Source organism: Colletotrichum acutatum, assembly GCF_030867785.1.
Source record: "Colletotrichum acutatum strain CBS 112980 chromosome Unknown BDZ83scaffold_25, whole genome shotgun sequence".
NCBI lineage: Eukaryota > Fungi > Ascomycota > Sordariomycetes > Glomerellales > Glomerellaceae > Colletotrichum > Colletotrichum acutatum.
Genome location: NW_026849019.1, coordinates 190,181 through 216,776, shown reverse-complemented (window position 1 = coordinate 216,776; position 26,596 = coordinate 190,181). Strand labels below are relative to the sequence as shown.

General features: G+C 52.9%; 5 protein-coding genes across 5 annotated transcripts; 1 reads left to right on the top strand and 4 right to left on the bottom strand.

Annotated features, from left to right (window-relative positions):
* Positions 1-2,833: 2,833 nt before the first annotated feature.
* On the bottom strand, positions 2,834-5,884 carry BDZ83DRAFT_212353 (stress-activated map kinase-interacting protein). Its single transcript, XM_060501719.1, has 2 exons — positions 5,659-5,884; positions 2,834-5,602 (listed from the first exon to the last, which is right to left on the bottom strand). The coding sequence occupies exons 1-2, from the start codon at positions 5,679-5,681 to the stop codon at positions 2,971-2,973; spliced, it is 2,655 nt and encodes an 884-aa protein (XP_060367394.1). The 5' UTR covers positions 5,682-5,884; the 3' UTR covers positions 2,834-2,970.
* A 202-nt stretch (positions 5,885-6,086) lies between these two features.
* On the top strand, positions 6,087-7,283 carry BDZ83DRAFT_572791 (mitotic checkpoint regulator, MAD2B-interacting-domain-containing protein; the record flags this gene model as incomplete). Its single annotated transcript, XM_060504551.1, has 1 exon — positions 6,087-7,283. One exon carries the CDS (start codon positions 6,087-6,089, stop codon positions 7,281-7,283), a length of 1,197 nt encoding a protein of 398 aa, XP_060367393.1.
* Positions 7,284-7,586: 303 nt separating this feature from the next.
* On the bottom strand, positions 7,587-9,113 carry BDZ83DRAFT_572698 (uncharacterized protein; the record flags this gene model as incomplete). The annotated part of the gene is made up of 2 exons (XM_060504540.1): positions 7,587-8,382; positions 8,452-9,113. The coding sequence occupies 2 exons, from the start codon at positions 9,111-9,113 to the stop codon at positions 7,587-7,589; spliced, it is 1,458 nt and encodes a 485-aa protein (XP_060367392.1).
* Positions 9,114-10,699: 1,586 nt separating this feature from the next.
* On the bottom strand, positions 10,700-12,338 carry BDZ83DRAFT_649682 (uncharacterized protein; the record flags this gene model as incomplete). The annotated part of the gene is made up of 5 exons (XM_060510300.1): positions 10,700-10,801; positions 11,611-11,749; positions 11,798-11,933; positions 11,971-12,049; positions 12,336-12,338. The coding sequence occupies 5 exons, from the start codon at positions 12,336-12,338 to the stop codon at positions 10,700-10,702; spliced, it is 459 nt and encodes a 152-aa protein (XP_060367391.1).
* A 3,078-nt stretch (positions 12,339-15,416) lies between these two features.
* On the bottom strand, positions 15,417-23,629 carry BDZ83DRAFT_572666 (ubiquitin carboxyl-terminal hydrolase; the record flags this gene model as incomplete). Its single annotated transcript, XM_060504535.1, has 10 exons — positions 15,417-15,514; positions 15,591-15,647; positions 15,699-18,428; positions 18,480-18,688; positions 18,747-18,856; positions 18,908-19,479; positions 19,528-19,885; positions 19,938-22,635; positions 22,693-22,858; positions 22,921-23,629. The coding sequence occupies 10 exons, from the start codon at positions 23,627-23,629 to the stop codon at positions 15,417-15,419; spliced, it is 7,707 nt and encodes a 2,568-aa protein (XP_060367390.1).
* Between the last annotated feature and the right edge of the window lie 2,967 nt (positions 23,630-26,596).

Below are 26,596 nucleotides of genomic sequence, written 5' to 3'. Positions count from 1 at the left end.
ACAGGTAAGGCAAGGTCAATGCAAGACGCTAGGCATCATGCTTCTTCTCACGGGCCCTTTCGAGAAATCCTCAAACAGCGCTGATCTCACATTTCTCTGCCGATTGAACCCTTCATTTCCAATTCTAATATTGCCATCTGAGAGTTTGGATTTCTCTAGCCTGTCACGTCCTGTATGGAGATGAAGTCAGAACACCACTACCTCCGGGGCCTAGAGCGAAAAGAGGACAGTGTCGCGAGCCGAACTTCGCTGTATGCGTACATGGTATGAGCCGTCATCCGCGGAAGGGTGTGGGCCTCTGTTTGATTTATTGCTATGACGTATGAATGTTCCCTCCCCCTGCCATTTGGAGGTTCCACCGACAGACCCATCATCAGCATCACATTCGGAGCCCGGAAGAATTATGCAAGATGAGACGGAGTAGAAAGATGGCAATCTCCCGTTCCTCCGATTCAGGACTGTTCACGCCGGTTCGCAACGACCTAGGAAGCTTGGTTATGAACGTATAGGCTTCGCTTGGTCTGGTGGACCATGGAGAAGACGGGGGGTTTGCGGGGAGCTCCTTGTTTGGGGTTCCGGCCGTTGGAAATTGGGAGCTCGCTACCTAGCCTCTACCGTAGCCTCTACCATAGCCTCTAGACTCTAGGCTCTAGACTCATAGAGGTCGTTGGGAGGGGCTATTATGAGTCTCGACCATTTACTGAGTGGATGAATTCGAGAAGCGTGAGAGAGGCGTGGTGGTCTCGAACGGTCGAATCTTCCCGTCGTGCCGTCTTCCCAGTCTCCAAGTTCCATGGTAGAGCCCTCGTCTTTTCCAAGTTTGGCCCTTCCCGAATCTCGACGGTGTCAAACCCTTGGCGACAGCCCGCGCCAATGCAGTCCCATGCGTAAGGGTGAGAAAATCAAATCTGAAATCCATATCAGAAGGTCGAGCAATTGCAGACGGGAGAACGAACTCTTGCGTCTGTCTTGCTGCGGCCTCATGCACACGCATCCGGTCTCGACAATTACAGCGCACAGACTGGTGAAGTCCCGTGAGCCACGAGGAGATTGGAAAGGAAGCGCATGGGAAATGAGTACCTGTTTGCAGACTCGTTAGCATGGGAGGGGGGCGTGTTCCCGAATCCAAAGCAGCAACAGCAGATTCCTAAACCCGAACTTCCATGGCTCAGAAAGGAAGAGGAAGGAGGATCAAATTGCGTCACAGGATGCCAACGTCCAAGGATGGAGGTCACTACCTACCGTTCGTTTCAAAACCACACTTCTTTTTTGGCGACGGCGCCGTCACCTCTTTCATTTGAAAGTTCGGATTAAGGTGAGGTCAATGCAGAAGGTTTTTTTCCCCCCTTCCTACTTCTCTTCTTGACCACGGCAATCAGGCTAGAAAGTCAACCTGAGAATCGGACGATGCACTCCGTGTCTTTCGTAGTGTTTTGGAGGTAGCACAAGCCCTGCGAGTTTCCAAATGTCGTGAATGTCCGCCACCTACCAACTGTGCTACCTGCCGTAGGTTTCGGGGACCAAAAGATGAACATGAATAATCCTCAAAATAGAAGAAGAAGTCTTGCTTGTGGGAATGTGAACCGACTTACAATCGTGTGGCACCACTGGTCAACGCGAACGATATTGTACGACACTACCTCACGCACCCCCTTGGAACATGTGAGACCCCGTCAAGAATGAAGACGGCTCAGAGCTCGAAGCCTCGAACGTACATTCTCAGCACTACCTACCTATACCTATGCATCTCTCCCTGCCTGCCTGTGCCTGCTTGCCCGCCGCCTCGCCAATGTCGCACCGTCTTTGCATGTGCAAGACTAGGCAAAAACTTTCGCACAGGATATCAATGAGGCTTCGCCATAGGTATCAATGGGACCGTTCCGCTGAACAAGAGTACGGGACATATCTGTACATCATAGAAAAAAACTTTGGGTCTTCTTCTCTCAGAGTTCTCTACGTCTTTCGGGTGATTGCACCCATGGATTAGGAAATAAAATGGAGCTCTGTCCGACCGTTCACTTCCCCCAAGTGGCGTAACGCAATTACACCAGGCATAACAATAAGCATATGTTGTACGCGCCTCGCCTGGGAGACTACCGCGAATTAGGATTCGGAGACTGCTGTGTCAGCCCGACATAAACGGTGTACTCCGTAGGATAGGCAGGCAGAAGATGCAGATAAGCGTGACGAGGTAGTCAGCCTTGACGCGGCCGCCTCTCTGTCGTTTCAAGTTCTCTTGAAAATACGTTTTTTTGATTGCTTAGTCTAAGGTACTTAAAGTCATAAGAGAGGCACAGAGGATAGGGCCAGAGAAGGGGAATCCTGCAGCAAGGTAGGTAGGTACCTGAGGAGGAAAAGGTGTCAGCTCATGTACCGACAATCCCCTTCCCCTTCCCCTTCACCCAATTCACTGACCTCTGATTGCCTCATCTCGCTCATCCATCGTGCCATCATCCTCTCTCCCTGGCATTGTGTCCAGACCTGAGGTGTCCCAGACTTTCCCTTCATAACCGAAATGTGCCTAGCCTTGCCGAGCCCGACCAAAGCAGGGAGCGCGACCGCGGCGCCAAGCATCCCGGCCCGCGGCTCCAATCGTATTGATCTGCATGACGCAGAAGCCAGGATGCGAACCTTAATTGGACATGTACCCCACACCCAGAAAGAGACCATCCCCAATTCCTCCATTCCTTTCCACATTTTCTACCCCAAGGGGCCCAATCCTGTTTGTCTCTCTGGCTCCTCTGGCCGTGGTACATATTACATAATTCTCGTTTCCCGGATGTGAGGAAGGCGAAGAGTCGGGCAGCAAGTTCCCCCTGCTAAAATACCGTCGGTACCTTAAGCAGCGCGAGGGTGGCCACCCACCCCCAATGGCGGTGACGCGTAATCACCGTGTCCGGCATACGGCACCAAGGGCGGATTCATCCCGACCAACCAATGCCCGTTCTAGTCAGCAATTGGAGCGGATCTTCACTCAGCCCATCCCAATGTTCGAGGCCGCTTCTTCCGCAACGTCACTGGACAGTTGGTGTGTGTGGCGGTGTATACGTGGCGTAGTGTTGTGGCATAGTGTTGTGGCGGAGGACAGGACAGCTCAGACGTGATGCAGCCCGTATTCATCAGATCATGCAAAGACGGATCGAGGTGCTCAGCCCATAACCTGTGCAACTCCCTTCTTAAGTTCGTTGACGATCTCATGCGCTTCTTCCACCGACTTGGCTTCAAAGTCATAGCGCTTGCTCTCGGTGTCCCGGTAGATGAACAGCTATAGAAGTCTCTAGTCAGCTTATGAAGTCGTGCGGCGACCGCCCAGCAATATGCGTGCCAACTCACCTTGAACTGGTTCGGGTGCTTGCTAGACACCTTGCATCCAATTACTTGAGAAATGTGTGCCGTGGTCGTTTTGGAATCTCTTGTTGTCGGTTTGATGTGCACGTACTCTCCATCGATTTCAAATCGCTTTTCGGATTGTGTTATCATCCGGACGGTGCGCAAACGCCATACGACCCAAGCCTTGTGATATGCACTGGTAAGCTCTGCCTGCTTGATGGCCTCTTGAGCCAGCGGGTGACTTCCCATGATATGCGGCTTCTTGGACTTGCGGCCAGGTTGATCCCCCACAAATGGGAGAAGCTTTGGCGAAGCACTTCCAGGGGATCCAGTCATGGCGAGTGGGCCATCTGTCGCGAAACGGCGTCGATGCAGCTCCAGATCCGACAAGCTGCCGATTGCCGCGACCTTGGTGTCAAGCAAGATGACGGGACCTCCGCCAGGCATCTTGAGGACATGATTGGCCTTGTCCAGCTGTCTCTTGCGGCAGACCATGTCCAGCACCTCAGCCATGTAGGTCTCCGTCGTAGTGTCTAGCGTAACCAGCTGGCCGGGAGCCACATCGGTCGAGTGGAGGTGTACGCGCAGAAGCTTCTGCTGACCCCGGCTCGTGTTGGGCGCTGCGGCTGGCGCCTGAGGTGCGTCGGCGAACATACTATGCTGTTGACGATATGTAGTATTCGTGACGGGGTTCGGGCGGGGCTCTGTGGCGACGGGAAGGAACGAGTTGAGATTTGGCTGCGGGGTGTTGCGTGGAGTCAAGTCCTCGTCGACTTCCTCAGCCGGCTCTTCTTCCTCTTGTGGAGTGATACTCTGGTTTTCGGCGTACTCGGATTGACTCGCTTGGACCAATCCAAAGTTATCATAAGTCTTGGAGTTGGCTCGCATTCTTCCGGCAGCTCGGTTGTTTGCTGTGGTGAAAGACGTCAAGGCCTTGTTGCGCTCAAAGGGCGGGAAGTCATCATCGACCTCTCCGTCCTCTTCCACCATCCTCAGTGTGAACCAGTTTATATTGGCTTTATCGGCAGGTATAGGTGGCTGCCGTTTCTCCTCATTGTATCTCCAGAGTGCAAGGCCAATGAGATCCGCCACAGTGACAGGCCGATCACCACCCTCGCCATGATGCACCATGCGTCTGATGGGAACTTCAAACGGTTTGGTAGGGCTTTCGGAGAAGGCTGCGTAGATGCGGACGGCAATCGGATTGTTCTCGCCCTGGCCAGAAAGTGCCGCAAATCCCTCGAAAGGCACCTTTGGCTTTGTCTTTCTAGCCCTGAGAGCCGCAGAAAGCAGACTCTTGGGCTGAATCATGCTCATGGGCCGAATTGTACTCATGGGACGAGGCGGTGGTAAAGCCTGCAGAATTCGAGGTGGCGCTTGCGACTTTCGAATAGTAGAGGTTCTCGTGAACTCTCGGGGAGGCGTTCCGACGACTTGCTTGTGCGGAGGAGGCTCTGGGTTCTCAACGGCATCCAGAATAGAGGCTGAGTCGATACTTTCGATGTAGGCGCCAGACATGTCTGATCCGTCGGAATCATCCTCTTCCTCCTCTGGTAGCAGCTGCGTGCCAGCGCGCTTGATTCCAAGACTGGGTTCCTCCAGAATCTTAGCCTGAAGCTTGACTGACTTGGCCGCAGCTCTGGCAGCTTCTCGCTGCTTGTGGAAACCGGACGCGTCAAACTCATTCTCTGATGATACCTCGCTACTGGTCACTGTATCCCTTCTTGCTCTTTCCTTGACGACTTCCAACGCAGATTGCGAGCCCCGACGTGCGCCGGGAGCTGCGCGAGGAGACATGGCTGGGGATTGCTTGATTTGCGATGACTGAATCGGACTGGAGCCGGCCCTCGATCGGACGGGCATCTTGGCGAACTTGATCTGCTGCGCCGCTCGCTGGCCGGCATCGTCGTCATCACTCTCATCGCTCAGATCGCTACTATCGTCATCTTCCAAGTTTTCCCGCCGTCTTCTTCTCCTTGTAGCAAGACCGGGACCAAGCGTATCGGTGCCTCCCCCGGTCAACATTCCAGCTTCGTCGGGCTCATCTTCAAGGGTCACTCCAGCCTGTCGTGGAGCTTGGAAATATTCGGAGGCAATCGCGGTTGGAATCGGAGGGGAGTAACATCGTTTGACAAGATCGGGGTTTGCTTGCCATGCGACGGCCTTGAAAGCTGAGGAGTTCATGAACCCCTCATTAAGGGTGATCAATCGCTCTCCTACTCCATCGGCGATCTCAGTGAGATAGCCGCAGCGTAGCTGATACGCGACTAGCCTGTTCAAGTAACAATCAGCCAAGCCTTTTGGCTGTAGAATGGAATGTCCACTGACTCTTCGTTCTGAATGACCGACATAATGGGCAGCTACCGGTCAACGGGGAATGAAAGGAAATGGTCAGTAACGGATCATCCCAAGGGCTGTCAGATCGAAAGAAGCCACGCCCGCGATCGATAAAAGAACATAATTGCGAGCTCAGCTCACAGAATGGCAAAGGAAGTCGGGTGGGAAATGTGAGGAGAAGGAAGCAAGTGGCCGCCGAGGGGTAGCCGTGAGATGCGGTCGTACCTCCCTCAGCCTTGTGAAACAGCAGTGTTGAAGATGTGGCTCGTGCACGACAATGACGCACGGTCCTGGACTAGGTGACCAGCCTTGCAGTGATGCACTTTGCACCTTGTTGACCTGCAGCACTTCACATTTGCGATCGACACATTTTCCGGCTCTAATCCATACCCACCGAAACAACCTGAAATTCAACGAAGATGGGCTTGGTCGACTACTCAGAATCATCAGGATCAGAGGACGAGGCACCTGTCAAGCCAATAGTCTCTAAGCCGACGTCCACTGCCACAGGCAAGAAGCCATTCCAGAAAGTCGTCGACCGTTCGAACCCAGGCAAGATCGTCGTTAGTCTGCCATCAACACAACCAGAAGCCTCGAAGAGCTCCCTCCCGAACGACGAACCTCCAGCGAAGCGCGCGCGTACGGGAAACGGTGGTGGTCGATTCAGCGGCTTCAACTCTTTCCTCCCAGCTCCCAAGAACGCTGCTGCAAAGGCCGCTGCTTCGGCGCAAAGCAGCGGCAGCGGCAGCGGCAGCAGCTCGTCGCGGCCAGCGTTCCAACTGAAGACAGGAGCTGAACCTGGATTTAGCAGAGAAAGAGGAGGATCAGACGCGGATGGCTTGCCAGGCTCCGGAGCCGGCGGGCTCAGTCTGCCCCCGCCCAAAAGCCAGGCGCAACCATCGATACCAGAGGGGATGAAGCCTGCGGACGAGGTTAAGCTGGTGGGAAAGCCAATGATGTTCAAGCCTCTTTCCGTGGCTAGGAAGCCCAAGAAGAAGACGGTGAACTCTATTCCACCAGGAGCTACGACATCAAAGCCCGCACCGACTGCGACTCTACAGCCGGAGGCGGCACCCGCGCCAGCACCGGCACCAGCGCCGAAGAAGGTCTCCCTGTTCTCCATTGAGACTGAAGAGACATCGACAGATACCACAACGGCAGTAGCCAGCGGCGCATACGAGCCTCTCTTCGAAACAGAACAGCCGGTCGCAGCAGACAACGGCTACGCAGACTACGCAGCACAGGCACACTTCACGGCCCCGACGACGGCGCCCAACACGTCCGACTCCCTCGATACCATCGCCAACGACCTCAACCTCTCAGCGGCAGCCAGGCGCGAGCTATTCGGCCGCCAAAAGGGCGGCAACGTCGGCGCCGCGCCACAGACAGCGTCGAGGGTCATCAACTTCAACACGGACCAGGAGTACAGACACAACGAGGAGATCCGCGCGGCAGGCCAGCAGCAGATTCACAACCCCGTGCGGGCCATTGCGCCGGGCAAGCACAGCCTGCAACAGCTCGTCAACCAGGTGCAGAACCAGCGCGAGGCTCTCGAGGACAGCTTCGCCAAGGGGAAGAGCAACAGGAAGGAGGCGTCGAGTCGCTACGGATGGTAGAGAGTGCCACGCGCACAAGTATGATACCCGAAATGATGAGAGATCTTTATGATGAGAAAGAGTTTGTGTTGTCTGAATTTTAGGGGCTATTGCCCTTTTGGCCATTTTAATGCAGGTAATGTACATGATGTCTGGCATCGCCCAGACCTGATATCCCCATAAGAAGAAACATGTACTCGTGAAGGTCGTAACACTTGAAGAGAAACAAAAACTATCTTACACACACAGAGGAATGCACCAAACCGCTCCTACATCCTTTTCACGTAATTCAAAATCCAGCAAGAAAATGAAGAAAATCGCCGCTCAGCAAGTCATGACAGGGGCAGTGCGACCGCCGCCCACACCAGCAGGTCCCATGAGGAACCCCCATTCGCCGCGGGTGATGGGCGAGATATCATCATAGCCGTTGGGCGTCATCGGGCCCGATTGGCTGCGGCGGTCCTCGTGCAACACCTCGGCGATGGAGACGGGGCTCCAGATGGACACGGGCGGCTGACGCTCCGGCCGGGCCGTGAGGTCCTCGTCCTCCTCTGCGACCTCCATCGGCGCAGCCACCATGTTCCGGACGTCAAAATTTGTCTGCAGCTTCAGGACGGGGCCCTTTGGCGGCGAAGGCGGCTTGGCGATGCGGATGAAGTCGTCCGTTGCGGCCACGGTGCCAGCCAGCGTCTCGTCGACCTCGCGCTCGAGTTCCCTCACCGTCCTCGCCACCTGCGTCGCAGCGCCGACGCCTTCGATGGCGCCTACCCTGTCCGGGCCGCCGTAGGCTCTGCGGTACATCTTGTCGACGTCCGCGAGCGCGACGTCGGTGACGCTGAGCCAGTCGTAGGAACGAAGGATGTCGGCCTTGGCGACCTTGTTGCCGGCGCGGGAGAGGACGAGACGGCGGAGCTCGTCGACGGCGTCTTCGAGGCGGAGGGGGGCGTTTGTGCGGGAGTAGCTTGAGAGGGCGGCCTTAAATGTGTAGAGGCGGTCGAGGGAGACGAGGGTGAGGCCCTCTGAGGCGAAGAGGACTTCGTTTTGGACGATGGAGCGGCGGATGAGGCTGCTCGTTAAACCGCAGGCGGAGCCGTCTACTACCGGTGGGAGCCATTCTGTTCTGAAGAGAAAAGATGTGTTAGTGGATGCTTGGCAGGAAGGGGATTGTCGTTAGAGTAAAGGAGCGTACCCAATGCGGAACTTCCTCTCTGCCCGATCAATGGTCTGGCGCAGAGTCCTCTCTTGCTTGTCTGTAAGCAGGTCGGCGTGGATGAGACGGATGCCAAAGGGGTTGGGTGACATGGGGCCGCTGGCGTCGGTGATGGTGGAAGAGGCCGTCGAGGGCGTCATGGGCGGCGGCGAGAGGGGGATGCCGGGCGGCAGGGGCCACCTCAGTCTCGGGCCATTGGTGTCCATGAGGAAGGATGGCGTGAAGACGAAGCTCTCGGGGGCGTTGCTGCCGGCCGATGAGACGGAGGAGACGGAAGAGACGCTTGAGCCAGTGTTTGTGCGGACGAGCTTCTTGAAGGAGGAGACGGGCGATTTCGTGGAGAAGTTGAAGCGGGAGGACGAAGACGAGACGGAGGAGGTGCTGGATGCCGAGCCCGGGACGGGTGACATTGTCGGCGAGGAGAGGACCGAGGAGCAGGCCGAAGAGGAGGCCGAAGAAGGGAGGAGGGTGGGGAGCTGGTATTCCCGGCGGGCGACGACGAGGGTGACGTGGAGGGCCTTTCTAGCGAGGCGCTTGGAGGCGTACTCGAGAGCCTCGTTGAGATGGGGCGGCAAGTGCTGGACATCGAGAATGGAGGTGCCGGCCTCCAGAGGCGACGAGATGCGACTCTTGAGATCCATTGCGTTGTTATGGGGGTTTGTTATAAATTTTCTTTCCGTCGTCGATGTGGAACAATGTTGTAGTAAATAGCCGAAATATGTGACGCCAGGTCGATGAAAGTTACAAGATTTAAAAGGAACTATTCGAAGAGAGTGTGATAAGGAGACACTGAGCGCCAGGCTTAGATTTGCGCGAATGTTGAGGAAACACAAACACCAAAATACTACTGTTGAACAACTTTGTACATCTTGGAGGAGAGGGGGAGGATGGATGATGTTATATCAATCAACAAAACCGGCGTGTTGGCAACCTGCAGGTATCACCCCCCCCCCCCCCCAAAAAGGGTTAAAAGGGTTTACCAAAAAAAATCTGAAACAAGACGCAGAAGAGCACACTCGTATGCAGGAGGAGCCCCTTGTCAGCCCGTCTCGTTGTTGCTGCGATGCAACTCAAAACAGCCTTATGGAAGAATGAGGTGGGCGTGTGGCCGCCGCCTCCTCCTCCTCCTTTGGTCTAAGTAATCCATAGTCCCGAAGGGGAAAGCAGCTATCTGCCGATGTACTTTGTACACGAGGTGTGGATAAGATACCTCGGACGTTGACCCCACCGACACTTACGAATAGGTACCCTGGACATGGGTCGTCTCTTTTCCTTCCCCCCCGCAGATGCCGGCTGGTGAGGTGCCTAGGAACCTTGGAAATGCACACCACAACGGTCACCACACGAGGTACCCATCGCACAGAGATGCAGTGAGAAAGGGACATGGAACGCATACAATACTACTGTACGGCGGTGACGATGATGGGAGACATGGAAGACATGGAAGAGGTAGATCGAAAAAGTGGGATAAAAAAAGGTTTGGCGTGGCGTGGCGTGGCGTATGTGACAAGGGAAACTCTACCGTCGACTACGTAAGGTGCGTGGGCTACTCATTCAGCGCCAAAGAAAGATGAAACCCGTCTCTTCTAGATGACATTGTTGGACGACGTGGGGCTCCGCGTGCGCATCGTGGCTCCGGCTTTTTTGGTCATGGTCATGGTAAAGCCCCAGGGGGGTAACCTACGGAGAAAAGCAGGGGTTCCCAAAGGGGAGGGCGGACGGCGGCGAAGAGAGTACGCAGGAAAAGGGGAGCTATGGATAGGTGGGCGAGGATTTGTTTCATGATCTTCCTCGTTTTCTCGTCTTTAGTTTACATGCCATGCACGCAGCACCACCTTTCCATCATGCCCTTCCCGTCCCCTCCACACAGGTACCCTACCTAGAACCTGGACTTGGAGTGACATCCACGCGAAGGCGACAACGAGCTTTCTGCCAAGGAATGTGGGAGACACTCACACGAGTGAGGGATGGTAACTGTGAAAGAGAAGCAGCAAGAAGAGGGGTGGGGAAAGCCTGGAAACAGCAGCCGAGAGGGCCCCCGCCTGTCATCTATCTCAGCCCGTCATCAAACGTGCCGCCAGCCATACCACGCGTTCTCGACCCTTGACCCAGCACCATAACCCGAGCTATACTAATTATTGTGAGGGCCGGCCGTTCAAGTTGAGAGAGAGACGTCGGCCGTTGTCCCCGATAGGTGAGGTGAGCTAAGCTCGAAGTACCTGATGACCTACGCATACGACTCCATGCCGTCCGGTAAAGCCTGCTTTGCTCTTACTTTGCCTGAACAATAAGACTGGGCGAGATAGTGTCTAGTTTCCTCAGTCATGTTCTAAATCAAGAGTCAAGAAGGCAAATGAGTGAGGGACGGAGTTCCCTCAAAAGAAGCTACTGCACTTCCATCACACGACATACCCGCGTCCCCGTACCTAAAAATGAAGAGGAGAAATAAGAATTCCAGAAATAAATCAGATTAGAGAGTTGAAAGAGCGAATTAACAATTCCGAATGCTGCCTTATTCTCCGGACCCAAGATACGGCCCAGATCAGATACAACGCTGCGAGCGCATGCGTTTTCCCCCTGGACAACAGTCATTTGAACTACGGGAGTTATCCTGCAAAGGAAAGAGAGAGAGAAAAAAAAAAGGCCGTCTGTCCGCCCTGCTTGTTGAGCTTCTGCTATGAGATTCATGATTTCATTCCATTTCGTCCAATCGTAGAATTTCTCCCAGCTGCATCACTGCTCTAGCCTCACCATGTCCCGTCCCTCTGGGCGGCTAGCTGCTATTTTCAGCAATCTGTCACTGGCCGCCTGCACGCAACAGACCAATCATGTGTCGTTCTAACGAAGCGCGGGGATCGACTTTTGGATCGACGTGGGTGGGCGCTGTGTGCCGGTGCAGGGGTGTACGTGCATGATGATTGTGGGGGGTTCTTCCTGTGTGCTGCTCTGCTCCTATCCCATGATTTTCCCATCCCATCTCAAGGATCCCATGGTGCCAGGTGGATCTCCTGCTTGAACCTTGCGCGGGCCCGCCGTTCTCGCCAGCGTCGCAAAAATAGATTACTGCGTGGCGTGGCATGGCGTGGCACCGCATGGCATTCTCTTTCTTTCTCTCTCCCCTGCGTCGCCTTCACTTACCTCACCCAACGCTCCGGTGAGGCCAGCCTGCTGGGTAGACACTCGAATAGGGGTGGAATTGACCGTTTCCAATGTGGGAGCCGGCTCGATGGCGAACTCGTGGGAGGCGTGGCCGCCAATAACGGCGAACTTCTTTGTTCTTTGTGGAACGCAGGAACAAAGAATGGAGGGAGGGGGGGGGCATTACCGACGTTCGTCACGGTAAACACGTAAACGAGGATCGTCAACGTCGAAAGAACATGCAACAAAGAACCACTTGAGTAAAGCGGGTTCCCTTTCTTTCGCCCAAACAATGGCACCACAATCTTCAAACTCTGGCGTAACTGCTCACCGCAAAGTATTCGTACAACCATCGCTTACTTTCTCTATCTCTCTCTTGACTTTTTCTGTAGTCCGAACGCTTCGGGATAATTGGGGGCTTGGCCAAAAGAGGGAACCGCTAGTGTGGCGGGCGGGAAGTAAATTAATTTCTTCGCCGTTATGGCTATGCCAAGATACCTTCAATGGGCGTGGGGAATGTGTTAAGCTTCACTCAATTTACTTGAAGGTTGGCCGTGACAGGACTTCAACTTGCGGTAGTGGTTGTAGGGCCACGGGAAAATAAGAGCAATCCAATTCAATCTACCCCAGGAGAACAAACCTTTTCGCGGTGACAACGTCTCGTCTCGAGATGCCGCTCGAGATAAATTGCCCTCCCCGCTCCCTTCGTTCACTCCACCTTTTACCATGTTGTCGGGCTGTGACGAAAGAAGCTTGGCAGTCGATCAATCTCATGGTCACTCATCGAGATTTGCGATGATGAAAAAAAGAAGAGACGAGTTGCATACAGATAGAGTGTTCTGTAGCCTGTTAGGAAAATAAGACAGTGGAAGAGTCATTGACGAGGGCAACTGGAAACGGGGCCAAGGAGCTTGGCGTATTGGGCTCTTCTTGTCCGTTACCGTTGGAAGCAATTCTTGTCGAGGATACATTCAATGTATGCGCACTGGACCTACCAGGTGAGGTAGGCGAGGACCAAATGAGAAACACCACCAAAATAAGACCAAGAGGCAAGAAACGGACACTATAGAATTGTAAAATCTCCGACTCGATAACAGACAGAAAAAACACAAGAAAGCCAAAGAAAGTTTCCCTCGAATCCGTCGCAAAAGCCACAACTCCTCGTCTTGGCTCTTTTTTCGAACATCTTGTGACATTGTCATCTCAACTACACACCATCATCCTATACCGTACCGCGATCGAGATCATGTGAAGACTAAGCACAAGCATCGTCATCTCTTTCTCTTTCGCCGCGGTTTGTATCTTTCTTGGCTCAAACAGCTTGCCAAGATCTTGTCAGTCAGACAACTCACACATACATAGAATCGAGAAAACGAACCTCCAACCACCTGAGCTTGCCTTAAACTTCCCTCCCATCACCACCACCACCACCCACCGGCAGCTTTCCCCGCGCCTGCGCCTCGCCTTCATCTGAAGTTCTTCGTAATCAACCACAACCAGCTTGTCTATCCTACTCAGCATACCTTACCTAAACTGTTCACCTCCTCCCAATGGTGTGGTACACCAAAACTCTGAAGCACGTCACTTAACACCTTCCCCCTCCCATCCCCTCTCCTTCAGTTCATGCACAACAGCACGGAGGTAAGGTAGTATAACCCGAGTGAGCCGAGCCTCATCCCATCATTCCGCCATTTTGATAGCAACCACACGAAACCGTCAAACAACCCGCCAAAACCTGCTTTTTCTTTCTCCTATCCCGACTACTAGCTTCGCGAGTTCCACGGTAACCCCCCTCCTTATCAGCTGTCGCCTGCGTCATCTTCCATCCATCCCTCTTCTCAGCCCCCCTCCTCCATACGAACATCACCAACTTTGTTTCGCCCAGCCAAACACCCGCCAAGGGAAGTTTTTCCTCTACCCCGCGATAAAAACCGTCGATTTCACAACTCACTAGCACTGCCATCGTCACATTTTCAGAACCCCCCCCCCTTTCCATTCATACGAAAAGCACCAGACGGATATCACGAGATGACATCACATCCATCTGCCATCCTACACCAAAACTCCCACAACATGCCGACGGTTCCGCCAAGCACCGCACCCCGAATACACACCCGTTCTTCCGTCCCGGGACTTTACAAACTCGCCGGTCCCCGATATGCACCGATACCGAACAAGCTTCAAGGTCTAGACTAGCCCATTCAACCCCCGTCCCTAAAAAACCTCGCTTTCTCATACACCGTAAAAGTCACTTGTCATCCCTTTGACAAGAATATCGGATGGACGCCTCCTCTCCATCTCCTCGCTAAACTAAGAATCCTCGTAAACCACATCATTCGCAGCCCAGCAACACCTAGGTATTCCTCCCCCATCCAAGAAAATCTCCTCATCGTACCTTACATCGCCAAGATCCCGGCACTTACCTCCCTCTCGGCATAAAATCGCAACCTTCAACATCCACATCTTTGAAAGTCCTCTTTTGCTCCGCTGGCCCGAACTGCCGCTTCCCCCTCCATCGGTGCTTCGCTTCTCACTCATCCCCCGGGGGGGGGGGGGGCGCTGACCTGCGACCTGTGACCTGCGCGGCCCTCAGCCGAACGATAAACGAGAAACAACCGCCTCGCGTCCCATGTACCTACTCCATGTCATCATCAAAATCTAAATCCGGCCCTTCAGCCGCACGTCACTAAATCACTGCCGCGGTATTGTCTAGTCTTCCCGACCTTTGGTCTAAACAACCCATAGCCAATCGCCAACCTTTGCCCGGCAATCCCCATAAACGCCGGCCTCTCGCTGTATTCCCATGCTGCGTAGACAACTCCTCCTCTATTATCAAAGGGGAGCCAGAGAATCCCCATCCCCAGACCCTGGTTTGTTCTCCTTCTTTTCCAGTCCATCTCTGTCTCCAAGGGTAATTCGTAGATCGCTCCACGTGCCCACCCGACAACCATGCTGAGCGACCCCCTGTCACTCACCAATGGAATTCAACCTAGACTTCCACTTTCTGCAAGTTGACTAACCCCCCGGTCTTGGAACTCCTCACTTTACCCCCCTTCCATGGTCCGGCGGCTACGAGGAAGCCACATTATACCAACGTGACCCAATAATCCTCCCGTCACCGTCACTTTAAGCTCCTTTAAGCCGCTTGCAAAGAACTAATATTGGAACAATCCCGTAGCATCATCACTTGATTGACCGCTCACCATCACATTGCCCGACTCCATATCCACTCACCAGCAAAAAGCCGCCGAGTGCTACTTCATCCTCTATCATCTAACCTCACCAGTCAGTGCGCAGCTCTCGGCTTTTGTTATTGACTTTACTTTTCTTCGACTAGGCAAGTGTGCCAAAAATAATTCCTAGACTTGATATCTCTCTATGAGACCCGCTGCGAGGGTCTTGCTGATAATGCTGATCTCGGCATCAAGACCCATCTCTGGCTCTATCACGCACTTCCTCGCAATCTCCTAGTCATCCGTCCAATAAAAAAAAGACACAGTTTACAGCAATTCGTCAAAGGCCATGTATGAACCGGTCCATGATACCCTGTCCCTTCGGCCGTTACTGCCCATCTCCTGGACGTGGAAAACTTTTACCCTTCCCTGGGCCCTCAAACGCCTACACGCCATGTAAATGCAAGAAGCTTCCGCCGCCCATGTATAGCGCTCTCTGCTAGTAATTTCAGAACCTGTCCCTCGTCTCCTAGACGCCTTTCGCGGTTGGTCTGTTTCCTACCACGTCGCACCAGATATGTTCGCAAGTGATGTCGCAGTCGTTCAATTCGTCAGGGTTGCCGGCGGTTGCCGTCACTGGAGATCTGCCTCTGGAAGGTCGCCAGCCGCCTGCATACTGATGTCTGCAATGCTTTCCAGCTGCTCAGAGGACCCGCACGAATTCTCCCAGTCTTGACGGCCATTCAGTCAGCCGTCACGGTTCCGAGCCGAGGGTGTCTGAATCACTGTAGAGTCCTGGAGACATACCGGAGCCCTCATCCTCCAATTCTTCAACCGTCATGCGGCGCAATGGCTCAAGGACAGCTAGCATGGGGTGTTAGCAGGAACCCCATCATCAAACACCTGATTACTTACAGTGGTAGAGGTTTTGGTATTCTGCAAAGCTAATAAGGCGATCATTTTCAAGCCCCAGGTCGACCCCAAAGAAGGGTTCACATTTGGCAATAATGGCCTGCAGGTGTTCGGTGGAATGCTTCGCCACCTGAGCACGTCGCTTGACAAAGGACTCTTGAAGGTATACCAGGCAGCTCATGGCAAGCTTCCGTGCCGTCGCGTTCATAATGACCGCCAAACTGTCGTCTTCGTCATCATTTAAGTCATGGTTTTCGAACCACATATAGAGGAGAGTTTCCGTGCCCTGTCGCACATCTGCGTCGTAGTAGCCCAACAGAGGAGGTGCCCACATAGGGATAAACTCGAAGTATTGAGGATACCGTATGACCCGAATCTCCTCTCTTTCGTTCTGCAGGTGCACAAAGGCAAGTCGGAAAAAATCCAGAAAGGCCTGCCCATCCGTATTTTGCAGTGCCCTGCACTGAAAAGCAATGGTGCGGAAGAGGGTCTGGATATTGGCAGTGTTCCTGCTCTCGTGGGAGTATATCGCAGCTGCCCTGATGTAGGGCGCGTTAGAGTACTGTACTGCGCCGCCAGTAATCGTATTTCTGAGAAGCGTGAAGACTCTGTTATCCATGTCGTGGCTCAGATTGATGATCCTTTTGATAATCGATGTTGTGTAAGTAGGCTCTTGGTCGATATCGATCAGCTTTTTGACAAAAGTACTGCCTGCGTCCTGTTTCCACTCGTGGGTCAAGACGTTGATCTCTTCTGGAGTCCATGACATTTTCGGCGCTTGATGTTCCATGTAGATGTCAAGTCGCATCTCGGCACTTTCCACGATTGTGTGAACGTCAAGGACATCCTCTAGAGCATCCATGAAGTGATCGATTAGCTGGATGATCATTTCGTACGATGTTGAGCGCGTATTGCTGATACGACGAATGACATTCGTAAGCATTCGAGCGTAGTTGCTGGGAAGGTCCATGTTGGCATCAGCAAAGACAATGCGTAGCACCCTGTAGAACCAATTTTCCGCCATGAGCACAGCAGTTTCCAAGGTGCCCAATTGCGCAAAGGCCAGAATAGTTTGGAAAACTTCAGGCCATGACCTGATATTAGCGTGAAAATTGTTCCATAGCGCCTCGAGCAGCTGAACGCACTGCATTATGACAGGGTCTTCTACCAGCTCGTCCTGTGATAGTCCCCACATTTCTGGCCTAGAAATCTTGATCTGCCGCAAGGCTGTGAGGAAGAGGCTGCCAATCGAGTATCTGATAGCAGGGTCCGGGTTTCTCTGCAAAAGTTGCCGGAATGCTTCGTGCCTCTCCTGGAAGTAATCGAAGAAGTCCGCTGCACAATTAGCGCAATTGACAATGGCATGCTCAATCTCGTCTCGATATTCTTCAAAGTCGGGGAGGTCTTTGGTTCGTGATGCAACTTGGTCAAGGTGGCCAAGGAACATGAACATCGCATGCTGCTCAACGACGTGTGTGTCAGAACATTTCCCACCGTTTCGCATCATGGCATGTTGAAACATCCGAAGAACGAATTTCGAGTGGTTTGGATCGTAAAGACAGTGTCTTCGTAAGAGCAACGTGTTCTCCCCGTTGATATGGTCGATGACTTCGAGCGGGACCTCCACCTTCAATGGGGTCGGGATAGATTGGGGCTGCAACTTCTCTTGCTCGGCTTTCAATACGGAAGATCGTTGGTAGAAGAGCATGTATGCACTGTACGTCTTGTCGTAAGCTATGCCGGTTTCCAGGGACCCATCCGTGCCACCGAAAGTCGACTCTTCCATCTTGACTGGGTCCCAAGGCGTCACAAGGTCGTCATTGAACTCGAACCAAGCCTCCGAGGAGGCCGCAGTTGGTCTTTCCCGGATGTATGAGTAGTAATGACCGGATTCTGCCGTACCAGCGTGAACGAGAACACCGACTAACTCGAACATGTCCTCTTCGCCAGGCTCCGAAGGAGAGTCAAGGTGCCCAACGGTGTATGGCCGCATGTCGATTTTGGTAGGGAACGAAAAGTAATCGTTGATCTTGCTTCTCATAAGAGTTCGCAGGTTAAAATCGAACCGTTTGAGATGGAAAATCAGATTATCCGGAATGTCCTTCAAACAAGCCCTCTTTACTGCGTCCACATGTCGGTCGCAGCTCGAGCATTTATACTTGTTGTCTCCTTCCATAATCTCCCCGTCGACGTAGGCCTGAAGACTATCTTGGAGGGTGCTTTTGCCCTTGATGTCGCACTGGATCGCCGAGAATGGCTCTAGTCGGTCAGAAACGTGTTCGCACTCCTTGGAGGCGACTTGCTGTACGAGCTGACCGCCGTAAAAGGATCTTAGTGTTTTTCTGTCCTCTGCCGTTGAAAGCTGTCCTTCCCAGCGATCAAAAAGCAGGTTGTAGAATTCATCAACATCCATTTGGTTGTGGATGTCGATGACTGTCTCTTCATATGTCTTGATAGACCCGACAAGGAGGCTGGGATCAATGAATTTTCGAGAGCTCTCCTGCATGAAAGCGAAGAGTTTGCGCGTCTCTCTGAGCAGACCGTGGGTGTTGGATTGGGCTGGGATGCGGGCGTTCATCATGAATCGACGGAAGCCTGTATTCATGAAGAGCTGTGTGAAGAGCGAGTTCAGATAGCAAGTGTTGGACAGGTTCCGGAGACCGGCGTAGCCACAAGGAGCCCTCACGGCAGACATCCTGTCGAATGAAGGTTGCAATTCGTAGAGATATGGATCTGTTTTGCATAAGCCGCGCCCCTCAGGAGTGAAGGAATGGATGAACAAACCGTTATCAAACTCATCGAACGGAACCAGGGATTCAAGGGCTTCAAGCAGAGCGAGGAACTCGAAGTCTCGATCACGCACTAGGTCGAAGACGATCTCGGCAAGAATCCCTCTAGTATTCGTCGACAGGAGAAAATTTCGGATCGAACTCAGGCTGTGCTGCCCTGGTTGTGGAAACAAGTGTCTCCAGAACAGCTTTCGGCCAAGGTCTCTGCGCTGATAGTTAATATCGATGCGGAGTATTGCACGGTACCTTTTTGTTCACTTACGCTGGAAGGCTACTTTCCAAATACACATCCGATCCCTCGTCAAGGCAACTTTGGATCAGTTTCACTAAACCGTTGGCCACGGCATCTTCGGTCCCGGCTTGCCCGAGTCGCTTGACATGGTCAGCACTTGACTTCAAACGGCCATTAGCAGCGCTGCTTACCTCGGTAGAGTCGTGCTCAAGCAGGAGCCTGCCACAATCGCTGGCCAAAACAGGAATGTCCACAACGGCCGCTTCATCGAATGCCATCTCACGTAACAGGGCAAGCGACAAGTCAAACACCTGCTGGCATTGTCTGGGAGACTCTGCTGCTCTGAGTATTAGTCGGTGCAACATTGGCCACAGGAATGCGCAGAACGAGTTGGTATTCGTGTTGGACCTGTTTGATGTGTCAGAGCTTGGAAGATGCTCTCCAGTATGCAATACGTACTCGTAGGGCATGATTACTCTTTCTTCCAATAGCTTGGCGACGTTCGCACGAATTGCATCTGAAGGTTCATCGAGGAGCAAGATTCCCATCAACTCTTCAAGATCAGGCAATGCCTTCAGAGACATCCAGAAGGTAGAGTCGACGGCTGCGCTTCGAAGAATGGCCGAAAACGTCGATGCGATGAGGGGAACTAAGCCGTTGTGGCTAGGAGCAGACACCGCTGACCGAAGAATTTCGACGAGGCGGTCTGCAGGCGCCATAGCCACCGGCTTAGGCCGTACGACGAGCTCTTCGATGTCAGGGTCTATTGTGACGTTAGATAGTCCAAGTCTAAAAGGCCTCCGCAACTCACCTCTGAAAGTCAGTCCGTAGACATTCATCAAGTTGTAAGTCAGACGATTCTGGAGAGCTCCAGAGGCACAGTCACCAAGTATTTCACGATCAGAAATTGCCGCCACAACCAGCGCTCTCACCCTGACAAGCGCGTCTAGATACGCATCAATATCTGCGTCAACGGCATCGGTAAGTGTCACCGTAGCCTCGTTCAGTCGACGGACAGCAGCTCCTATGTACTCCGTCATGGCGTATAGGGCATAGAGCGACTTGAATGGCTGGCCCGACGGGAAAACTTGTCGATATGAGGTATCTGGCGAATCAAAGGTAGCCAACATATGTGTATCGGCAGGCAACCCGGTGAGGAACGTGTGCATCTGTGACCGAATTAGCTCATTGAAAGGAGGCCTGGACAATTCAAATGCATACCTCTGTGGCAATGGCCTCTTTCATACTCAAATAGTCCCAAAGCTGCTCAAAGTGGCCCAGGATTTCTATTTCCAAGAGGGATGCACCTGGCTTGATTCTAGACGCCATGGCTGTACCGTTCTCCTCCCGTTTGACCAGGATGAGACCATCGTGGATCTTCAAGTCTTCGAGAGACTGACAAACGGTATTTTCGTTGGGTGCAAACGGGTGGCCGCGGTAGTAAATACGGTAGTTTTCGAAGCCAGTTGCTTGCCTGATACTCGCTAAAAGGGAGGCAGCTGTGTTCTGTCGTCCGACTTCGAGAGGAATGATATCTGTCTGCTTGGTCCCATCAAAGGACTGGACTTTGAGCTCAGCTGACTCTCCTTCCGCTATGCTCGGTGAGCCAGGTGTTAAGGCACGCAGGTCGGGGGCAGAGAAGTGGTCCTTGGCTTGGTGAGCTTTCATGAAGTGCCGCAGGACCGCGAGAGATCGGCTGAAAGTTCGCTCTTGTTCCAGAGTCTGCTCCTCGGTTGATATGATGGCCATAGACTTATCGTCGCTAGGCTTGCTGCCGTCGAAAGCCTCCAACCGCTTTGCAGCGTCTAGCATCTGCTCGAGGCATCGATTTACGAGACCTAGATGAACCTGGCAAGCTCTGTGATGAGGGTATGCCATGATAGACTTACTATCAACATAAATGTCACCTACGAGCGTCTGAATCGCAGCATCCACAAAGAGCAGGTCCTTGGCAACCATTACTCCATCTTCAGCGTCAAGAATCATGCGCCAAAGCTGTTCGACTCCGCTCTGTGCGAGACTCTCGACGTCGTCTAGTATGATATCGTTGATGTCATTGACACGGGGAAGAACGGCGTTTCTGACGAATTCCAATGCTCCTCCGCAGAGACAATCGCGGGGAAGATTCGGCAGGTAGTCGCTGAAGCAGACTGATAAGAAAGGGTTGCCAAATGCCGTTTTGGGGAGAGAGTTCAGAATCTTCCAGCCGTCATCCCGATCGTCTTGACCCGCTGCACCGTGCCCCACGAGCATACCCCAAAGGCGTGGTCCCAGGTCTGATGTGACTGTTGACGGCTCGTAAGCCAGGATGTTGGCAATGAGATCTCTTCGAGAATGGTTAACCGCTCCGCCGAGGGTCCTTCTGATGCCATTCTGCTTCCCTTGCTCAATCGCATGCTCAAGCTCATCAATAAGCAATGACGTCAAGTTATGGTCTGTCGTCAAGGTTCGTAGCTCGGACGCCACAGCAGGCCGCAATGCCATTGAGAGACATGACAGAGTGCCCAATGTCGTCGGTGTCTTTGCAGCGATATCTTTGATGCAGTCGAGATAGATTTCTTTCCGCACTTCGGGTTCAATGCCGTCTCTTACTAGTTCTCTGAACTTGGTCATCGCAAAGTGATGAACGTCTGGGTAAGCAACGACCGAGTCCGAAACATATATCGAGGATTCTCGCAAAAGTCGGATGCAGATGCTCAACGGCAGCACGCTCTGCGACTCACCCGCAATTTGGGTCTTGTGCTGGAGAGACTTCAGGCTCTGGTCGCAAAGTCCCCGTAAAGATGTGGTGAAATTCTCGACGGGCAAGGTTTGCATCTTTTCGCACAAATAATGTAGCTCCTCCTTGGAGAATAAGTTTGTGATTCCCGTTGTCATGCGAATCAATGCTTCTGAAACTCGTGGATCTTGAGCAGTGGTGATGGTCTGCCATAGCAGATCGGTTTGCCCGCTACGATATAGGCGAGTAACGACCAGGAACCCGACGATATTACCGCTCTCGACTGTGATTTCGGGATGGCATGTCGGTCCCAAGATGTAGTCGACTAACTTGGTTCGAAGAAGGTACTCGGCCACGTAGTTCAAAAACTGCTTGCACTCCTCATCTTCATTGTCGCTGTACCTCTTCCAGCAAGTAACCAGATCGTGGCACATGTTCGATGCTGCCAGGACACGCAACTGCATCTGACTCGATGTGATGAGCTTTCCGTATATCCCAAGTCGCCATTCCAGCGAAATGGCCTCTGGGATGAACCTGGGGGGCAACTCAGGGTGTTTTTGCTGGTACGCTTTCAGACGCTCTGTGGCCAGCCTGTGTTCCCCATTAAGGCAGATTTTGAAAACTTCCGAGAGCGAATGGATGAGATTTGTTGTCGTGTCGTTTGAGAGCTGAGTAACCTTGTTTTCGATCGTTGCGGAAAACGCGTTGGAAGCTAGGTTGTACAGCAGATGACCGTCCGCCACTCTGACTTTCGCCATCTCTAGGCTTTGGGGGGAGGCTTCTCGGTGGATACCCTGAACAACCTTTTGAAGGATGTGTGCAGCGACGCTGCATATCGGCGCGAGCACGTCCATTAAATGTTGATATCTCGGCGCATTGCTCAGGTGCATCTGAGCTAGCTTGATCAATCCTTTGATACCGCCAATTCCCGCCTGGAAAGTATTCAGCATGTCGGTGCTGAGCAGCTCTTCGTCAGGTGTTTGACCATTCTGGGCCCGGCTATGTTCTCTCTTAGCGAATGACGTCAAGGGCTGTAAAAAGCGAAATAGAAGAAATTCTGGTTGACGCCGTTCGTCGCCTGGAGACATCTGAAAAGCCTGAGCTGTGATGAAATCGAATTCGACAAAATGGGCGGTCATCCTGGCATAGGCGTGAAAAAATTGGCCAATCGTTTGCCGGGTTTCCAATGGAATCGGATGTCTGCAGAAGATGCGTGAGTAAATGATCATTAAATTAGGATAAAACCATAGTACTGACTTTCTCGTTGCCAGCGCCCAGGCGATCTCGGGAAACATGTGCCAAAAGGTGTGATAAGCTACCTGGGACTCGTAGGCGACCCTGCCACCAACAAGGCCAACGTATTTAACGTATGAGACCATCCAGGCACACAGAGACTCTAGCACAGCTTCTTCCGGGGGTGCTTCTGTACTCAGTTAGAACGGCACAAGCTTTCTTAAGCTTGAGCTTAAGCTGCATAAGACTTACGGGAACTTAGGTACTGAACTAGCTTCGTGACAGTATCAGGAAGTGACTCATGGGCCTCGTGGTATGGGAAATCGGGGGTCGGGTCGAAGGATGCAGCATCCTCGCGAATGACGCTGACATCGTCGTCGTACGGAGCATCCTGGTCGTCGTCGGTTATTGCAACGACCTCGACCTCGGGGCTCTGTGGGCTTGACGACGAAGAAGGCGGGGTATCGGTGATCTCGATAGGAGCTTGCGCCATGTCGACCTCGTCCAAGTCTTCAACGCTCTTCTTCACACCTTGTGAAGGTTCAGTCGCCTGGTCTGGTATAGTCCGGGGTGTCGGCGAGACAGGAGAGGAGGAGAGAGGGTCGGGTTGGGTGGCATTGCGTAGGTTGATCGTGACCCGGCTGGAGGAAGGTTCTGTCGGAGGCTCTCGAGCTGTCGACTGCCGTTCTGGTGTTTGCGGGGTAGAGGAATGTGTGTCTATCTTCATGGCGGAGTCTTGTGTGGCAGCTTCGTCAGGGTGGTTTGCAGCTGGTGAGCTTGAGGTATCGGTGCTCAGTTTGGTGCTGTCGACGGAGAGGCTCCGGGAGCCACCAGACATGGACGTTCGGCGTCGTTTCCTAGAAGAATCGTCGCCGTCGATGAAGGGGTTTGGCCTCGTTGAGCTAGGCTCTGAAGAGACCGCACGATCTGGTGCTTCCGAGGATCCTGTTGGTAGGTCCATCTGGTTGATGCAATGAAGTATTGCAGCGCGGGTCCTGGAGCTCCAGAGACGTCACTCGGGCGCGAGAGACGACTCGGTAGCAGCTGGTCAAAATTAGCATGTGGGTTCTTTTGTCGGCTGGTAGTGATGATTGGAACCGCGATGGAGGTATGTTGGTGCAGTGATGATAGGGGATTTTTTTTTTCTCTTGGAGAAGTGGATAAAAGATGGGTGATCAGGCTGCAGCAGCTTGATCCCTCAAAGCAAAGGCGAGAGAAGGAAAGGTGAAAAAGTCGGGGAGGTCGGCGCTAAGATGTCAAGGTGAGGGTGACAGTGACGATAGCAACGTGCAGGCTGAGGTCTAACGCAGCAGGAACGTCAAATGGAAAGCACACGGCGGCGTGTCGAAGGTGGGCTTTTTGGGGGAGGGAGCAGGGGTTGCACGTCGGTCCTTTCGGGTGCTTAAGAGAGACGCGGTGCAGACGTGGAGGACGTGAATCCACCAGAGCTAAGAGCTTTGGAGGGGGAGGGGGGACTCGTCTGTTTTGGAGACGAGCGGATTGGGGGGAAGAGAGATGAGGTAATGAGGAAGAAGGCAGAAACCTAGGTACCTGCTTTGGTGCATGATTTGTATGAGCAGGACAATTACGGCATGTACCTTACCTTTTGGTGGTGGTACTGGTCGTTGTCCGGTCGGAGTGTTGGTAGTGTGCAGCTCCCGTCTGTGAGAAATGGAAGCTTTGAGCTTCCGGTATAAGGTATCTTGGCTCGCTTTATGAGATAAGGTAAGGTACCTAGTACGATTTGTAGATACGATAGCTTGACTAAATACCCCGAGGAGCTGGGCTAAAAGTAGGTATCAGGGCGATGCGTGGGTAAAAGATGTCCAGGTGAAAAGAGCTGGGTTGAGTCTGAAGAGAGGTGTTAGATGAACATTGAATGTCTGCCTCTACAGAAATTTTCTCGTTACGTGATAGAAAAAAAAGGCATACCTCTCTGGGTCTCTCTTGCTCACCTACTTAGACAGCGCCCGCCGGTCAGAGTGGTTGAGGATGAGGTGCTGGCAGAAGCTTTTGGACGATAAGGTCCTCGAGATGATAGGTGCGGGGTGGGGTGCTGGTGCAATGCGAGGTCTTTGGTGCCCGTGTGGCTCAAGCTTGAGGAGAATACCTACCTCACGGTACCTTACGAATAGGTAGTCAGGGTACCAAGTACCTGAGGCAGCAGAGATGAAAGTGGAGACGGCCAGAGATGACGGGACCTTCCAGACGTACATAGGTACGTAGGTACCCTTCCCTTGCAAATGGCACATCAAGCTCTCGCGACACATAAAGCCGCAGCGACATGAAGCAGCTTTTTTCTCTCTCTTTTCCTTTATTAACTATCACCTCGCCTTGAAGTAAAGCACTGAAGTTATCCAAGGCATCCCAGACTTCGCTTTGGAGAATAATTACAATCTGACGTATTGGCGCCAGACGAGCGGCAGGCTCTCCTTAGGCACTCCGTAATGGAACGATACTACAATTGGTCCACTGTTTGTGGCTGACAGGCGATGAAGGAGCAAATTGCCTTTCTTCTTACAGATTGTTGTCTGTACCTGCCTAACTTAAGTTACACAAATAGACAGGAAAATAATAAGATGCTATCTAGAAGCAAGTAGCGGTCAATTATATGAGAAACTTCTTTTCTTGTCCCTTCCTAGGGAGAGAACTTGGTCTTTCATTCACGAAATGCACCCAGGTCAAAGAAGGAACGGCCATGCTCCCGAGCAACGCGAGACAAAAAAGATGAAGCATTGTCATTGATCAATGCATCCAGGTACAGGGCCCGGTGGGTAGCCCAAGAACGTTGACAGTGGGGCAGCTTGCCAAGGAACATTCCAACGCTCATACGTGACTTGAAGGTGAGTGTGCTCGTATCTCCAAGTTTGGCCTGAGCCCTGGAAATGCGACAATGGCATTTTGGCCGAGGGCGTGCCGTCAAATATCATAATCACTTTTCAGCACCCACTGACTAGAGTTAGTCAATTCATATTATTTGACATGTCATGATACGCCGATGGAAGCTCGAACAGCATCGTCTTCAGTGCCGAAGTCCATCGAATAGCACGAGATAGAAGTTTCTGAACCTCGACAGAGAGTGCTCCATGCTTCTTTGGGCGAGAGGTGACCTTGGATGGGCAGCTTGGTTCACCGGCTGCTCCTAGCAGGCAGCGACCCAAAGCTGGGCTCCTCCATGCTCCGATTAAGTCCCATCCATACGAGTATCTGTACGGAACCAGCCGGATTTCCAGCTTGTCATCACTTCGGCCACCGTAGGTATGACGAGGGTAAATTACCTAAGCAGAGAACCCTCAGACCCGGCCCGAAGCCCATGCCAGATTTGAGTCGTCTCGTATGCTGTCTCTTGAAGTCCGCCTCGTATTGGAACCGACCGGATGACACATGGAAAGCTTCCTTCACTCTGGTCACAACTCAACGTCGCATTCGGCCTCTCAGCGACCCTTGCGCGACCCGGCTCTTCCACCCGCAGCTGTCCGTCCGTGCCCCCTCGAGGGGCTTGGAGCTCATGCGGGGCCGGTATTCTTAGCGGCCCATGTCCATGCAAACTCGCCTCAACGACCCCAACGTCGACATTCAGCCGACGGCCCGCATCGACATCATCGGGATCAGGTACCTTAGAGACCTCAAGAGGATGTCCAAAGGCCCGAGTCAAGGACCAGCCTCTGTCACTATCCACATTACTTTCCAGCCGTCCGCCAAGCTGCTGATCCGACTCATCGTCACCCTCCAACTTCCAAAGTTGAAGCTTTCGATGCCCGTTCATCTGTTTCCTTCCCCTCTGATGATCCATCATGTGGCGCTAGTGCCACCTCGCTTATCTGTCTATCGGCCGCTAAGGCCAATTAGTCCCCTTGCTGTTCCCGACTGACGAGTTTTATTTTTGTCTTTATTTCTTTTCTTCGGGCAACGACTCACAGCTGTTGGT